This window comes from Microcaecilia unicolor, chromosome 6 (genome assembly GCF_901765095.1).
Source record: "Microcaecilia unicolor chromosome 6, aMicUni1.1, whole genome shotgun sequence".
NCBI classification, from domain to species: domain Eukaryota; kingdom Metazoa; phylum Chordata; class Amphibia; order Gymnophiona; family Siphonopidae; genus Microcaecilia; species Microcaecilia unicolor.
This window is the reverse complement of record NC_044036.1, coordinates 101,255,814-101,272,851: the sequence shown is the minus strand read 5'-3', so window position 1 is coordinate 101,272,851 and position 17,038 is coordinate 101,255,814. Positions and strand designations below refer to the sequence as shown.

Genomic DNA, 17,038 nt, shown 5'->3' with positions numbered 1-17,038 from the left:
ATCATTAAGGGGCATAGCCTCCAATTTTTCCCCAATTTATATGATAATCTGAAAAACTGAAAATTCCTCCACCATCGCAACAAAGCAGGTATCAATGATGAAGGATTAGCGAGAAATATCAATAAATCATCGACAAAAGCTAATAGCATATACTTAATTTGATGGAGCGTCACATCAGCTGCATGTCTAACAGCAATAAGCAATGGCTCTAATGCAATGTTAAATAACAGGGGAGAAAGCGAATACCATCATCAGGGGCCTCTAGTCAGTGAAAGATCATCAGAATGGTTGTCATTAACTTGGATTTTTTGATGTTGGTTTAGTATATAATACCTTTATTCATTGTGTACAGATCAACCTGCCACCAAACCACATTAGCACATGCATTAGATATGGCCATTTGACTATTCTGAATGGGTTTTCAGCATCAGGAGAACCACACTCTCTGGCAGGCCTGATCTAATCACTGCTTAGATAAGATCATGAAAAGTGCAGGCAGTCACCAATGAATCTTTTCTCATGTAACCCACTTGATTAGGATGCATAATCTTACACAGAATTTACTCCTATCTAGATGCCAAAAGTTTGGCCAACATTTTACAATTGAATTTCTGCAGGAGATGTGTTAATAATTTTGTACTTGAGTGAGAGCACTACCAGATTTCAGAATAATAACAATCTGCACTTCACTGAATTGTCCTTTATCCTCAGGATGTTCCCATACATACTGATACAGACCACATAGCCGCAGGGCAAGGACCATGCTAAATATCCTGTAGATCTCTGTGCTGTAGCCATTGGGACCCGGAACTTGCCTATAGCTAGGTGTCACATTTAGTCATGAACATTTATGCTTGTCATAGAACAGGCATAAGTGGTCATGCCTAAATTTAGGTGCATTATTGCCACTTATTTTACATATATAGATTTGCCATTATAGAATACTAGCGAAGCACCCCATGTTTTGGCACTTAACTTCTAGTGCCCCATAAAGAATTGCCACTTTATTGTGCAATAACTGCACATATTTATTACACGTTAACAAATCTGTCTCGCTCCATTGCAAAACTATGTTGGGAATAGAGCCTCATATATTGTATCTATACAGCTCACCAAGCCCCTAAAGAAGCTGAATTTTAACCAGCTCCTAATGCAGAGTTCTGGTAGGTCTCTTAGGCCTAGAAAACTGCATGTGGACCAAGTATGAAAACAGGGATCATGTGGTTTTTCAAAGACCAGAGAAGGCTCCTAAGTACTGTTACTGCCTATGCTTCTGGGTAGCTCAGTAGGCCATGCAAGTAAAATTACTTTGATTTTGTTTGGTGGAGGTGAGTGCAGGAGTTCCAGTACTCTCAGATCCCAGAGAAGTACTTGCGTGCAGAGATGAAGTGGAGAGTGCAAGTCCTGGTGCATCTGTGACTGTGCTATTTGTTCCTGCAAATGAGGAAAGCAAGAACGATTAAGAGAACCACATCGATGTTATTTGCACTTACTAATCACATCTACGCAAAGCTTGAAGTGATTTTCAATCTGAAAACCCAATGCCCTCACCCACTTTAATAATTATAAAAGGCAATGAATAGTCATGATGCATGTTACAATTTACCTCCTTCTATAACTTAGAATATAAATCACAATATCAAAGGCATAATAACAACATCGGAATATGCCATCTTTTACCCTCTATCTAATAATCTAATTCTTTCTTCCAGGTATGGTCAAGCTTTTCAGATGACATCAGGGTGGCATTTGACTTGGATAAATATGCTAAGGCAACTTTCCTAGGAAGGAAATTAAGTAAAACTGAAAACACATCTGACGACTGTGCCATCAAGAAACTTGAACTGGGAGGGGTATATAAATATCAAGGAGTTGAGGAAGAAGCAACAATCTAGCATAAAATACTAAAAGAAAAGATCAGCAAAAGAGTATTACAGGAGATTACAATTGATGTTGAAAAGTGCTCTGACATCAAAGAATAAGATACAAATCATCAACCAACTTGTGATTCCTGTACTTTTGTATAGCTTTGGTATTGTGGCCTGGCCTCTTAAATATCTTGAAAAATTGGATCTATGAACAACAAAACTCCACCAAGATCATGATGTAGTCTATAAGAATCAGTTTATGCTGAGATTATACATTCCTAGAGCTGAAGAAGGAATGGGCCTCATAGAAATAGATTATACATATAGAGCTCAGCAGTTCACAGCTATTTTCGAGTTGAATAACTGTTTCCATCTCTTTCTTAAAGAATCTACAAATGTCTGTTGTAACAATTTTTTTCTATGCTTCCTGTGAACCATGTCCATCACATCTGAAATCCACTGTCCTCGGCTGCAGCTATTAGTCTTTCATCCTTAGGTTTCAGTTCTCCTCTCCTTAACCATTCCTGTGTCTGGGCTTGATTTACATATGGTTCTTAGACTGTCTTTATACTTCCCACTGTATTTGTGCATTGACCCTTGTTTTTCATTTTTTGTTGGTCTATTGCCTTAAACAGGTTTTTCTCCTACTTTACATATTCTGTTGGTTCCATTCCTGTTCTTATAGATGGATTCTTACTCATGATTTCTACTCTTCGGAATGCCTGTCCAAGCTTAATGGTGGAAGTAGATTCCAAATGCTTGTTGTTATACGCCAACACTTTTTATGTATTTGGATTGGTGAATGTAGTTAAATAGGCCTGGAAACTTATGATAGTGAAAAAGATTTATACAGAAAGGCACAACAAGGTAGCATGTCCCATTCATTGGAAACTCTGTAAACATTACAACATCACTGTACTGAAAAAGTATTGAGATTATGACTCTAAGAAAACTGTTATGAGCAAAAAGGTTATGATACTTTACCCTCAGGTTTGCATCAAATATATGGCAGACAGAGTTCAATATTACCCCTTCAGAATTGGACTGAGCTTACTTTTGGCGTTTTACTAAAACAACATTACTAGAAGCAGGGATAACTCAATCCCTGTTCTTTCTAGTGCACAGCAGTGGTATATCCATTCAAGGTGTGTATCTTGCATATGCACCTCCTGTCAGTCCCTGCCATCTCCCTCCCACCGCATATCTCTCTTCCCGGCCCCACAAAGCACTCATAATTCCCTCCCTCTCCCTGCTCCTCCCCCACCCGTGCCTTAAAATCACCTCCAGTCTTTGCCCAGGCAGCGGTCATAGGCTGCCTGCGGCCTGCACCAGGGCTTTTCTCTTTGAAACATCCCGCCTTTTCTGATGAAACTTTCTGTTTTTTGAAGGGTGGGACAGTTCAGAGAGAAAGCCCTAGTGCAGGCCACAGGCAGCCTATGAGTGCTGCTGGTACTGCCTGGGCGAAGACTGGAGGTGATTTTAAGGTATGAGGGGGGGAGTGGCAGTGTAAGACACACCTCCTGTTCAAAGTTCCTGGCTATTCCATTGGTGCAAAGGGTAGTCTGGATGCCAATTTGGTGGTTCTGATTTGATGGCTGTCTTCAAATCTAGGCTAAAAACCCACCTTTTAGAGGCTGCTTTTAACTCCTAACTCCTATTCACTTGTTCAGTACCCATGTCTGTTTTAAAATTCCCACCTTAAGTAATTCTCTTATCCCTTATTTGTCCTCTTTGTCTGGCTTGATTAGATTGTAAGCTCTGTCAAGCAGGGACTGTCTCTTACATGTTCAATGTACAGTGCTGCGTACATCTAGCAGCGCTATAGAAATGATAACTAGTAGTAGTAGTAGTAGTAGTAGAAATTTGGGAAATAATTCCAAAGATGCTGGGGTGTGACTTTACTATATCCTTGGAGATGATCATTCTTAGGTTGTTACACCCTGTTTTCTTAGTACAGTAAATTGTATTCCAAAGCTTATAGATTTCTTCTTTACATTGGCCTCCAGATGGTCCTTTCCTGATGCGACTTTATAAATACTAGTGCAAATCCAACAGATAGTACCTACAATTAAGGCATGGACATTGCACCTACTCAAGAGCAGATGTAAATGTTAGTGCATACACTGTCCATTCTCAGTCCAAGCTCTGCCTACTGTACAAGTAAATGCTGGCTTGCACAGCACAGACTTTTAGACATGAGCTCATTTTATAAGCACAAAAATGGTTTCTAAAATTCCTCATTACCCCCTAATTCTGTATATTGCTCTAAAAGGCACCGATTCAGTGCATACCTTCCGCACTACAATGGCAATTGCATGCCAGAATAGAGTCCAAAAGGCGTATCTAAGAGCGCGTTATGCCCAGCGAGAATTACTCTTGACTTATAAGAATAAGGAAGAACAAAATCAGGTAGTATGTGTGTTACCTTACTCTTCATTAGCGAAAAATATAACTCAAATTATTATGTCTCACTGGCATATGTTACAACTGGATACTGTGTTTTCATAAAAACCATTGATAGCATTTACACGATTGAAAAACATTGGAGAGACCCTATCTTGGAAAAATTATTATCGAATAACTTCACAAGAGCTGTCGAATCATATTGTATGTGGGCAATGTCAATGGTGCCTAACTTCAATAACTGGACCTTTCTGGTCTGATCCTAACTCAAATCGCATTATTAAATCACTTGGAATCTCGAACTGTACGACTAAGATAGCAATCTACTTTATTCAATGCCCCTGCAATAAAGTATATGTAGGACGTAGTATGAGATCGATAAGAACTCATCTCAAGGAACATAAATCCAGGATTTTGACTAATAAAATAGAAGCTCCTTTGGTTCAACATTGGACTGAGTGTCAGCATAATATAGCAGATATGTAGTGGCGGATAATAGACCACGTAAAAGAGGGTTGGGAGGGTAGCGATCTGGAAAAGCTATTGAACTACAGAGAACAGTTCTGGATCTTTACCTTAAACACTATAGAGCCTTATGGCCTCAATCGTGAAATCGATTGGATGACCCTTATCTGATATGAAAATCTGTGAATCCTCTCTGTATACATCTTTAATTATCGATAATTGCTGTGCACGCCTGAACAGCTGTTTAGCCTGGAAGTTTGATTGACGCTGCGGACAAGTGAAGTATAAAATCTTCCTTTTAAGAGATTAGCGACCATCTTAGAAAACTGCCTTGAGAAAACAGGTCTGGTTTCTATTAGTTAGAACTCTTGCTATAGCGTTTAGATGAAGTAATAGTAAAATCTAGTTTATCTTTATGGCTTACTTTATAGGAGACTACCTTGAAACAGCGTACTACAAAACATGGATCTATGTCGGTGAATCCAAGTCTCAACCATGCTAAGTACTAATTTACATAGATATCAAGTTAAATGATAATTGATGAAAGTAAAAAAAGTTTAAAAAGAAATCATAAACAAAAACTAGGATCAATGAGGATTGCGGTACTGCCTCTGAAATATGCTTGGCTCACATTAGCCATTACAGAGGTAGCTACGCGGGTCTGATGATCCTATTAAAGTGTCTTTGTTTAACTAGAAATAATGTTTTGAATTGGATGTAATTAATGTGAAGTTGAAGCTGAGTATAATGAGATAATAGAATAGAGTCAATGGCAGTTGCATGTTTAACTGAATTTAGGTGCTATTCTATAATATAGCGGCTAAATGTTCTAGTACATAACTGCAAGGGGTACATTTAAGGGGCAAGGGCATGGGCAGGTCAAGGGCATTCCGACTATGCCAGCACACACTTTTATTTATTTATTTGGATTTTGCTCACACTTTTTTCAGTAGTAGCTCAAGGTAAGTTACATTCAGGTACTCTGGGTTTTTCACTTTATAGAATACTGCCAGTTACACAGGCCACAGAACAGACATCAGCAGTCACACGTAAATGTAGCTACTTCATTGCCCACTCATTCCATTATTCTGTAACAGCTTTGGCACACAAATTTGCCATTATAGAATACTAGCTTAGCATTCAGCTTTTTGGCACCTAACTTGAAACGCCCTATATAGAATTTCCTCCATAAGGTGCAGTATATGGAAAATCTTATTACACTTTAATAAGTCTGGCTGTCTGTGTCCACAGCAAAATCGCTCATATATTTCATCTATACAACTCACCAAGTGAATTTTAACCAGCTCCTAATGCAGCGTGCTGGTATCTCTCTTAGGCCTAGAAAAACTGCATGCCAGCCAAATATGAACACAGGGATCCTGTAGTTTTAAAAGCCCTTATGCAACCACATCTTTGAATAATCATCAAGATGATCCGATAAAACAAAAGAAAGACTGCTAAGTACTGCTACTGCCTATGCTTCTGGGTAGCTCAGTAAGCCATGGAAGTAAAATTACTTTGATTTTGTTTGGTGGAAGTGAGTGCAGGAATTCCAGTACTCTCGGATCCCAGAGAGGTACTTGCGTGCAGAGGTGAAGTGGAGTGTGCAAGTCCTGGTGCATCTGTGACTGTGTTATTTGTTCCTGCAAATGAGGAAAGCAAGAATGATTAAGAGAACTTAAGAGCCACATTGACGTTATTTGCATTTTCCAATCGCTTCTATGCAGTGCTTGAAGTGATTTACCATCTGAAAAGTTATTAAATAGTTACTATTTCAGAAAACTCAATGCCATCATCCACTTTATCGATTATAAAAGGCATTGAATAGTCATGATACATGTTATGACTCACCTCCTTCTGGGGTCTTTTTACTAAGGTGTGCTGAAAAATGGCTTGCAGTGGTGTAGGCACGGGTTTTGGGTGCGCGCCGATCCATTTTTTTAGCGCAACTGTAAAAAAAGGCCTTTTTTTCGAAAATGAACGTGTGGCAAAATCAAAATTGTCACACGTCCATTTTGAGTCTGAGACCTTACTGCCAGCCTTTGACCTAGCGGTAAAGACTCACCGGGTGGTAATGACCTATGCATGCCAAATGCCCAAAAATAGAAAATATTTTTCAGACGCACGTATTGGACGGGCACCAAAAATGAAATTACCACAAGAGCCACGCAGTAGTCAGATGGTAACTCCATTTTGGCGCACGTTGAGCGCACTTCGATGCTTACGTGGCTTAGTAAAAGGGCCCCTCTATAACTTACATATAAATCACAACAACAAAGGCATAACAACAACATCAGGATATGCCATTTTCACCTACATCTAATGGCCTAAATCTCTATTCCAGAAGTGGTCAAGTGACACCTTATACCCTTATTACTTTGTAAAGTCTACAAAAAGAAAAAGAAAACAACCCATATCCTACACCAAGATAGCTGGAATTTCACATAAAACACCCAAACTTTGCTTTCTTTATGGAAATAGAAATGATCCTTAAGAAGACAAATACATTTTGTTAATCTTTAACATTAAATAACTGTCTTAGTAATCCATTACATGTGAAATTTCTCATGTAGATAATTCAGTAATATTATAATAGTATATGGTAAGTGACCCTGGTGTTTGACCAGGGGCACCATAACATAACTGAATACTACTGTTGCTTCATTATTTAATGTTTGTGGAATGAGTAGGTGAAAGTATGTGAGTGCCAATGTTAGGGTGGGAGGGGGTTAGTGACCACTGAGGGAGTAGGGGGAGGTCATCCCCGATTCCCTCCGGTAGCCATCTGGTCATTTAGGGCACATTTTTGTGACTTGGTCGTAAAAAAAAAAGGACCAAGTAAAGTCGGCCAAGTGTTTGTCAGGGACGCACTGGGCTATGGTAGTGGTGTACAGTTGTAGAGAGTGGGTTTTGGGGGGGCTCAGCACACAAGGTAAGGGAGCTATGCACCTGGGAGCAATTTGTGAAGTCCACTGCAGTGCCCACTAGGGTGGCCAGTTGGTGTCTTGGCATGTCAGCGGGACCAGTGCACTACGAATGCTGGCTCCTCCCACGACCAAAGGGCTTGGATTTCGTCGTTTCTGAGATGGGCATCCTCGGTTTCCATTATCGCCGAAAATCGGGGCCGACCATTTCTAAGGACGACCACCTCTAAGGTCGACCTAAATTTTCGTGATTTGGGCGGCACCGACCGTATTATCAAAACGAAAGATGGACGCCCATCTTGTTTCTATAATACAGGTTTCCCCGCCTCTTCGCCGGAACGTCCTGCGAGAACGTCCTCAGGAAAACTTGGGCACCCCTTTCGATTATGCCCCTCTAAGGCTTTTGTCTTACTCTCTATGGCAGGAAAAGGTTCAGTAAATCAGGCCCTTGGATCTCCTTTTTTCAAAACTGAATCAGCTTTCAGATGCTAAAAGTGTTATTGCTTCTGATTTTCTGTAATTTTCATTGACTGGTGTTTCTACTGGTAATTTATTTGTTATCTTCTTCTCAAGGTCAGTACATTTAATCATCTTTTCATTCTTATGTGATATTTTTAATATAATCCCATCGTAGCAATATAATAACAATGCTAACAATTTCCTACTGTTAAACTCAGGTTAGCCCTTCATTACGGCTGTGCGTTGAGAGCTGTTTTGAGAAACTGCACACTGTTTATCCAGTGCAGTCTTCTATCCTGGAATCTACATTCTTCTATTGCACCAGGTTGAAATTCTGTTACATAGACATAGAGGGGGTCTTTTGCTAAAGCTTAGGTCGAGTTATCTGCTGCAGGGCCCATTTTATTCCTACGGGCCCTGCTTCAGATAACTCGAGCTAAGCTTTAGTAAAAGACCCCCCAGAGTGTTTCTTGTGACCCTAAGGCAAGCAGCTGCGTCTGCTGAAACACGGACCCGTGCCGGGTCATTTCTCTGGTGCTTTTAAATAAAGAACCTCTCTCCCAGGCTGGAAGTCTGTCACTCTCTGCTCCTGTGTGGCTTTTAGTATAATCCCATCATAGTAATCTAATAGCAATGCTAACAATTTCCTTCTCTTAAACGCAGGATAAATATATTGTCACTCTACAAGTTACTGCATACCATTTTTGATACCTCATTCTTTAGCTCTGTCTTCCTTCCTTCTTTCCTCTATTGCCTAATATTACCTCATATGTTACCACAGTTTCTTAACATGGATAAGTACACTGTATTTAACAGAAATGATACTATTTACAGCTGGATCAAGTGGCAGATCGCTAAAATAATTTAATCCAGTTACCACAAAGGTATCACTTTCAATTTTTTTCTAGGATTTGTAATAAACATCCCAAATGTTCCATTAGAAGTACTCTGGCCAGTATTCAGCCGGTGCAGACAGTGCTTTTTTGTCCACCACCAGCACTAAAACTGGAAATTCAATGTCAAGCCCTCTGCGGGGTTTTTTTTTTAAACTGGCTAGTGCATGATCAGTTAATATTCAGACTTAACTGACAATGAGTTAGCACATAAAAATAGAACAGTTATTTATGCAGTCCTATTTATGCACTAAAACTGGCTGGTTAGGTCTGAATATCGTGACCTAGCCGGACTCTGCACCCAGAACACATCCAACGTAGCCGGCTTTAAAGTTCGGCACTAACCAGTGGTGTGCTGGAGCAGGCTCTCACAGGCTCGCAAGAGCCAGTTGTTACGTTTTTAAGAATTTTGGGAGCCGGTTGTTAAAGTAGGGCTCTCCATGGCTACTTTAACAACTGGCTCCCAAAATGTGGACTTGGGCCCCCTGCTGAATTCTCTTTTAAACTTTGCTGGTGGGAATGCTGAGCCCTGCCAGCCAAGTAAATAGAACTGCTGCTGCTCCCAGCTCCTTGTTTCCAGCTCTGAGCAGCAGGCTGGGACTTCTCCAGCATGTGTGAGAAGATCCAGCATGCTGCTCAGAGCAAGACTTTGGGAGTGGTGGCAGCCCATTTGTTGGTTGCCAGCAAAGGTATGCCTAGAGTGCCCACACGAAGGGAGGGAGGAGAGAGAGGCAAGTGTTGCTCCCCCACTCCACCCGGCCACCCCTGGCCCTTCCAACTGAAGAGTTGGCTATGTCCGGAGAAAGAGCCTGTTGTTAAAAATTTACCAGCACACCCCTGGCGCTAACTGGTCATTTTCATAAGTGGCAGCCATAATAGAGTAAGAAAATATTAATAACACAGTACCTCAAAAGGAAATTTCAGAATTTCATATTTTGTCTTGACATTTCTTTTTTTTTTTTCTTTTAGCCATCACAAAGTGCTAGAGGTCTACAGAGGACTGTACTCTTTTGTGTGTAGCATCTCTTTACCAACACACACATATGCATATGTTGACTTACTGTAATACCACATGCAAATGTTGCTGAATTAAATCAGCCAATATTAGTCAAAATGAAAGCATAGAAGAGAGTAAGGATTTCCTGTTACATTTCAATTAGGGCCCCTTTTACTAAGTGGTGGTAAGTCCAACATGGGCTTACCACTTGCTAAACAGGAAGTACATCCGAGCTACCGCAGCAGGCTGGCGGTACTTCCCACCCCTAGGACGTCATCATATCCAGCGCTACAAAAATATATTTCTTTCTGCAGTGACAGAGTGTACCCAGTGGTAATTGGACAGTGTCTTGTGCTGCCTGGTTTATTTATATATTTTTTTATTTTGCTCACACCTTTTTCAGTAGTAGCTCAAGGTGAATTACACTCAAGTACACTGGATATTTCTCTGTCCCAGTAGAGCTCATGATTTAAGTTTGTACCTGAGGCAATAGAGGGTTAAGTGACTTGTCCAAGATCACAAGGAGCAGCAGTGAGATTTGAACCAGCCACCTCTGGATTGCAAGACCAGTGCTCTAACCACTAGGTTACCACGGGAGCCCTTACTGCCACCTCAATGGTAAGGGCTACCCCCTGAAATGGTCGCGCGGCAAGTGCTTTACTTGCCGCACGGCCATTTCCTGCAGGAAAGAGAGACTTCCCTTTTACCTGCTGCAGTACAAGGGGGCCTCAGCGCATGTGAAAAACACGAGCCGACGCCAGTGCAGGTCCCCTTTCGCCACAGCTTGGTAGCAGTAATTACCAGTTGCTCCTGCCCTGCTACTAATATAATTTAAAATGGTGCCGGCCAACCTGTGCTTTTCTCCATACTCCTAAAGGAGCCAGCCGCTGGTCATCTGGCACTCTTTTAGAACATTATACTAGTCAGGCAGTAGTAAATGTAAATCACTCTTATCCCCCTTTCAGGATGGGGAAAGTTCCACTTGGTGCTTTTCTCATTTAAAATGTAAATTTTGGTTTTAGAGTGCACTGGCCATAGCAATTCTATAAGTGGGCAGCCCCTTTTAGGCAACCCAATGCTACATGAGGAGTACGTATTCTATAACGTCATCTGGTTGCCTGAATTCCATTATAGAATACTACAGTAAATCTGCATTGATGGGCCTAAATATAGATCAACGGCACATGCAAATGGGTGTGTCTAAGTGCAGCATGCAATGCATGTAACTTACAGTAAGTGGCAGCCCCACCCACACCCCTCCCATGCATCTCTCTGGCAGTTATATAGTACAAAACAGGATAGAATGCAGTGCTCTTATGTACGTATGTGATACTTTCCTATGTGCTTGCATGTCCAAGGCCCACATAACACACACTCAGCTACAGAGCTGCCTTTTACACATTTTCTAATATTTAGGGAATAGTAGTAATAGAAAGTGCAGGCCATCCATAGCCTCAATGAAGAACCATTTTTCTTGAGAAAATCTTCATGGAAAATAACTTTAACACTCACATTCCCTCTACCTGTCCACACCATGCCTGTTTACTGGAGTCAGCCAGCACCTGGTTTCCAACTGAATCAAGTAGAAGTTCAACAGACCCTTAGAGGATTACTTTAGTTGGATGACACAAAATCCTTTTGATCCAAAGGCCCCTCAAATCATTTAATTTAAATCATTTTAAAGAGATGAAAGATAAAAGAAGCTACACTACAATTATGATGAGTGCTATATCATTCACAGACAAGTCAACAAACTGTATTGTTAACATGTAATTCTATGTTTCAGAATAATTAGCTTACCGGAATCAGGCACCGTGGTGGTGGTTGATATTTGTCCTATAAGAACAAAACGTGGTACATATTCTGAGATTCTTAACATATTCTGCGATTCTTATAGCATGTAAGCATACTATTTATAGTAACTTCTCCATTTTTAAAAACACACTGGTCAATATTCAGACCCAGTGGTCAGTGTATTACTTAAATGCCAACCAAAGCATTTTAAAAATACTCATATTCAGCACTGCTACACATATACCCCTTGGATACTATATAGGTCACCTAAAGCTGGGGAAAGACATGCACAAATTAAATAATTAATGAGGTATTAACAATCAATAATTGGGTTAACTGGCAACAATTTAGCTTTTTTTTTTTCCTCACAACTTTTTCAGTAGCAGCTCAACGTGAGTTACAGTCAGGTACGCTGGGTATTTCCCTGTCCCTGGAGGGCTCACAATCTAAGTTTGTGCCTGAGGTAATGGAGGGTTAAGGGCGGTGGTGTGCTGGAGCCGGCTCGCACCGGCTCGCAAGAGCCGCTTGTTAAATTTTGACAGCTCTTGCGAGCCAGTTGTTCTTTGGGGCGAGCCGGCTCCATTACAGGGTAAGCATGGCAGGAGGGCGCCATCACAGGCCATGCTTACCTCCCCTCCCGCTCCCAAACATGTCCAGCGATTGTCCTTCGTCCCCACCCTCCCATCCATCTTGTTTATTACCTCTCCGTTGAAGCGCCGCATTATTTAAAGCCCTGCTGCCCTTCTCCAGCCTTCCCTGTTTTCTTCTGAGTTCATTCGTGCCCTTAGTCCCGCCTTCTGACATCATATATCATATGTCAAAAGGCGGGACTAAGGGCACGAACGAACTCAGAAGCAAACAGGGAGGGCTGGAGACGGGCAGCAGGGCTTTAAATAATGCGGCTCTTCAACGGAAAAGTAATTAAAAAAAGATGGATGGGAGGGTGGGGACGAAGGACAATCGCTGGACATGTTTGGGAGCGGGAGGGGAGGGAAGGGAGGAGAATCGCTGGACATGTTTGGGAGCGGGAGGGAGGAAAATTGCTGGGCAGGGGACAGAATTGCTGGGCATGGATGGGTAGAGGGGGCAGGGGAGAGAATTGCTGGGCATGGATGGGTAGAGAGGGGCAGGGGAGAGAATTGCTGGGCATGGATGGGTAGAGGGGGGCAGGGGAGAGAATTGCTGGGCATGGATGGTAGAGGGGGGCAGGGAAGAGAATTGCTAGGTATGGATGGGTAGAGGGGGGCAGGGGAGAGAATTGCTGGGCATGGATGGGTAGAGAGGGGCAGGGGAGAGAATTGCTGGGCATGGATGGGTAGAGGGAGGCAGGGGAGAGAAGAGAGTTTCAGGACATGGATGGAGGGAAGGGCAAGAGAAATTCTGGACATGGATGGAGGGGAGGGAAGGGAGAGAGAAGAAATGCTGGACATGGAGGGAAGATAGAGGAAGGAGATTAGATGAGGGAAAAGGAAGTGAGGAGAGAAACTGCAATGGATGGAGAAAATAGGCAGAAGCTGGATCCACTGTACAGTCAAGTCTGCGGAGGACCAGAATTGAAGAAGAAAGGAGGAAAGAAAAGAAATAAATGGAAAGGAAGCCCTGGAAACGGAGTCAAGGAAACAGATAGAGAGCAGCAGAATCAGATACTGGGCCAGCATGATCAGAGAAACAAAGTCACCAGACAACAAAGGTAGAAAAAAATAATTTTATTTTCATTATAGTGTTTGGAATACGTCTACTTTGAGAATCAGTTGCTGAACGTTAAAAGTTTATATTTATTTACTTATTTATGGCATTTTATCCCATATTAAACATAAATTAGATTGGAATCTGGGATCATTTAATTTTTTTTTCCTGGAGAGAGTAATGCATTGCCCCCCCCCCCCCCCCCCCGCTATAGCCAGCTCTGCAATTTTGGGGGGGCGCACTGGTGGACGGGGGGCGCCGAGGTGGACCGGGAGAGAGCCTGTTGTTAAAAATTTACCAGCACACCACTGGTTAAGGGGCCCTTTTACTATGCAGCGTAAGCATCTACACGCACCCAACGTGCGCCAAAAGAAAAAAATGTTGGTTTGGTTACCTGTAACTCTTTTTCCAGTCAATAAAGCGAATGCTACATACCTGTAGAAGGTATTCTCCGAGGACAGCAGGCTGATTGTTCTCACTGATGGGTGACGTCCACGGCAGCCCCTCCAATCGGAAACTTCACTAGCAAAGGCCTTTGCTAGTCCTCGCGCGCCCATGCGCACCGTGCATGCGCGGCCATCTTCCCGCCCGAACCGGCTCGTGTTCGTCAGTCCCATATGTAGCAAGACAAAGACAAGGGAAGACACAACTCCAAAGGGGAGGCGGGCGGGTTTGTGAGAACAATCAGCCTGCTATCCTCGGAGAATACCTTCTACAGGTATGTAGTATTCGCTTTATCCGAGGACAAGCAGGCTGCTTGTTCTCACTGATGGGGTATCCCTAGCCCCCAGGCTCACTCAAAACAACAAACATGGTCAATTGGGCCTCGCAACGGCGAGGACATAACTGAGATTGACCTAACAACTTATCCAACTAACTGAGAGTGTAGCCTGGAACAGAATAAAAATGGGCCTAGGGGGGTGGAGTTGGATTCTAAACCCCGAACAAATTCTGAAGCACTGACTGCCCGAACCGACTGTCGCGTCCGGTATCCTGCTGCAGGCAGTAATGAGATGTGAATGTGTGGACAGATGACCACGTCGCAGCTTTGCAGATCTCTTCAATAGTGGCTGACTTCAAGTGGGCCACTGACGCAGCCATGGCTCTGACATTGTGAGCCGTGACATGAACCTCAAGAGCCAGCCCAGCCTGGGCGTAAGTGAAGGAAATGCAATCTGCTAGCCAATTGGATATGGTGCGTTTCCCCACAGCCACTCCCCTCCTGTTGGGATCAAAAGAAACAAACAATTGGGCGGACTGTCTGTTGGGCTATGTCCGCTCCAGATAGAAGGCCAATGCTCTTTTGCAGTCCAATGTGTACAGCTGACGTTCAGCAGGGCAGGAATGAGGACGGGGAAAGAATGTTGGCAAGACAATTGACTGGTTCAGATGGAACTCCGACACTACCTTCAGCAAGAACTAAGGGTGAGTGCGGAGGACTACTCTGTTATGATGAAATTTGGTGTAAGGGGCCTGGGCTACCAGGGCCTGAAGCTCACTGACTCTACGAGCTGAAGTAACTGCCACCAAGAAAATGACCTTCCAAGTCAAGTACTTCAGATGGCAGGAGTTCAGTGGCTCAAAAGGAGGTTTCATCAGCTGGGTGAGAACGACATTGAGATCCCATGACACTGTAGGAGGTTTGACGGGGGGCTTTGACAAAAGCAAACCTCTCATGAAGCGATGCCGTTGTATCGCTCCATGGTGCGACCGCACCTGGAGTATTGTGTTCAGTACTGGTCTCCGTATCTCAAAAAAGATATAGTAGAATTGGAAAAGGTACAGCGAAGGGCGACGAAAATGATAGTGGGGATGGGACGACTTTCCTATGAAGAGAGGCTGAGAAGGCTAGGGCTTTTCAGCTTGGAGAAGAGACGGCTGAGGGGAGATATGATAGAAGTGTATAAAATAATGAGTGGAATGGATCGGGTGGATGTGAAGCGACTGTTCACGCTATTCAAAAATACTAGGACTAGAGGGCATGAGTTGAAGCTACAGTGTGGTAAATTTAAAACGAATCGGAGAAAATTTTTCTTCACCCAACGTGTAATTAGACTCTGGAATTCATTGCCGGAGAACGTGGTACGGGCGGTTAGCTTGACGGAGTTTAAAAAGGGGTTAGATAGATTCCTAAAGGACAAGTCCATAGACCGCTATTAAATGGACTGGAAAAATTCCTCATTTTTAGGTATAACTTGTCTGGAATGTTTTTACGTTTGGGGAGCGTGCCAGGTGCCCTTGACCTGGATTGGCCACTGTTGGTGACAGGATGCTGGGCTAGATGGACCTTTGGTCTTTCCCAGTATGGCACTACTTATGTACTTATGTACTTATGTAACTAAAGGCTGTCCTGAGATCGGCTTATCTTCCACACGGTAATGGTATGCTCTGATTGCACTAAGGTGAACCCTTACAGAGTTGGTCTTGAGACCAGACTCAGACAAGTGCAGAAGGTATTCAAGCAGGGTCTGTGTAGGACAAGAGCGAGGATCTAGGGCCTTGCTGTCACACCAGATGGCAAACCTCCTCCATAAAAAGAAGTAACTTCTCTTAGTGGAATCTTTCCTGGAAGCAAGCAAGATACGGGAGACACCCTCTGACAGACCCAAAGAGGCAAAGTCTACACTCTCAACATCCAGGCCGTGAGAGCCAGAGACCGGAGGTTGGGATGCAGAAGCGCCCCTTCGTCCTGTGTGATGAGGGTCGGAAAACACTCCAATCTCCACGGTTCTTCGGAGGACAACTCCAGAAGAAGAGGGAACCAGATCTGATGCGGCCAAAATGGAGCAATCAGAATCATGGTGCCTCGGTCTTGCTTGAGTTTCAACAAAGTCTTCCCCACCAGAGGTATGGGAGGATAAGCATAGAGCAGACCTTCCCCCCAGTCCAGGAGGAAGGCATCTGATGCCAGTCTGCTGTGGGCCTGAAGTCTGGAACAGAACTGAGGGACTTTGTGGTTGGCTCGAGATGCAAAGAGATCTACCAAGGGGGTGCCCCACACCTGGAAGATCTGGCGCACTACTCTGGAGTTGAGCGACCACTCATGAGGTTGCATGATCCTGCTCAACCTGTCGGCCAGACTGTTGTTTACGCCTGCCAGATATGTGGCTTGGAGCAACATGCCGTGACGACGAGCCCAGAGCCACATGCTGACGGCTTCCTGACACAGGGGGCGAGATCCGGTGCCCCCCTGCTTGTTGATGTAATACATGGCAACCTGGTTGTCTGTCTGAATTTGAATAATTTGGTGGGACAGCCGATCTCTGAAAGCCTTCAGAGCGTTCCAGACCGCTCGTAACTCCAGGAGATTGATCTGTAGATCGCGTTCCTGGAGGGACCAGCTTCCCTGGGTGTGAAGCCCATCGACATGAGCTCCCCACCCCAGGAGAGACACATCCGTAGTCAGCACTTTTTGTGGCTGAGGAATTTGGAAAGGACGTCCCAGAGTCAAATTGGACCAAATCGTCCACCAATACAGGGATTTGAGAAAACTCGTGGACAGGTGGATCACGTCTTCTAGATCCCCAGCAGCCTGAAACCACTGGGAAG

The 17,038-nt window shown here is 43.4% G+C and overlaps 1 protein-coding gene across 2 annotated transcripts in view; it reads right to left on the bottom strand.

Annotated features, from left to right (window-relative positions):
- Positions 1-17,038, bottom strand: part of PTPRC (protein tyrosine phosphatase receptor type C) — a 291,837-nt gene that overhangs the window by 166,948 nt on the left and 107,851 nt on the right. Inside the window, exons 4-5 of one of the 2 annotated variants that reach the window (XM_030205809.1) lie at positions 11,810-11,845; positions 6,254-6,379 (exon numbers count right to left, since the gene is read on the bottom strand). In XM_030205809.1, the coding sequence (XP_030061669.1) occupies positions 6,254-6,379; positions 11,810-11,845 (162 nt within the window). The remainder of the gene's footprint in view (positions 1-6,253; positions 6,380-11,809; positions 11,846-17,038) is intronic. The other variant, XM_030205811.1, reaches the window with a different exon arrangement.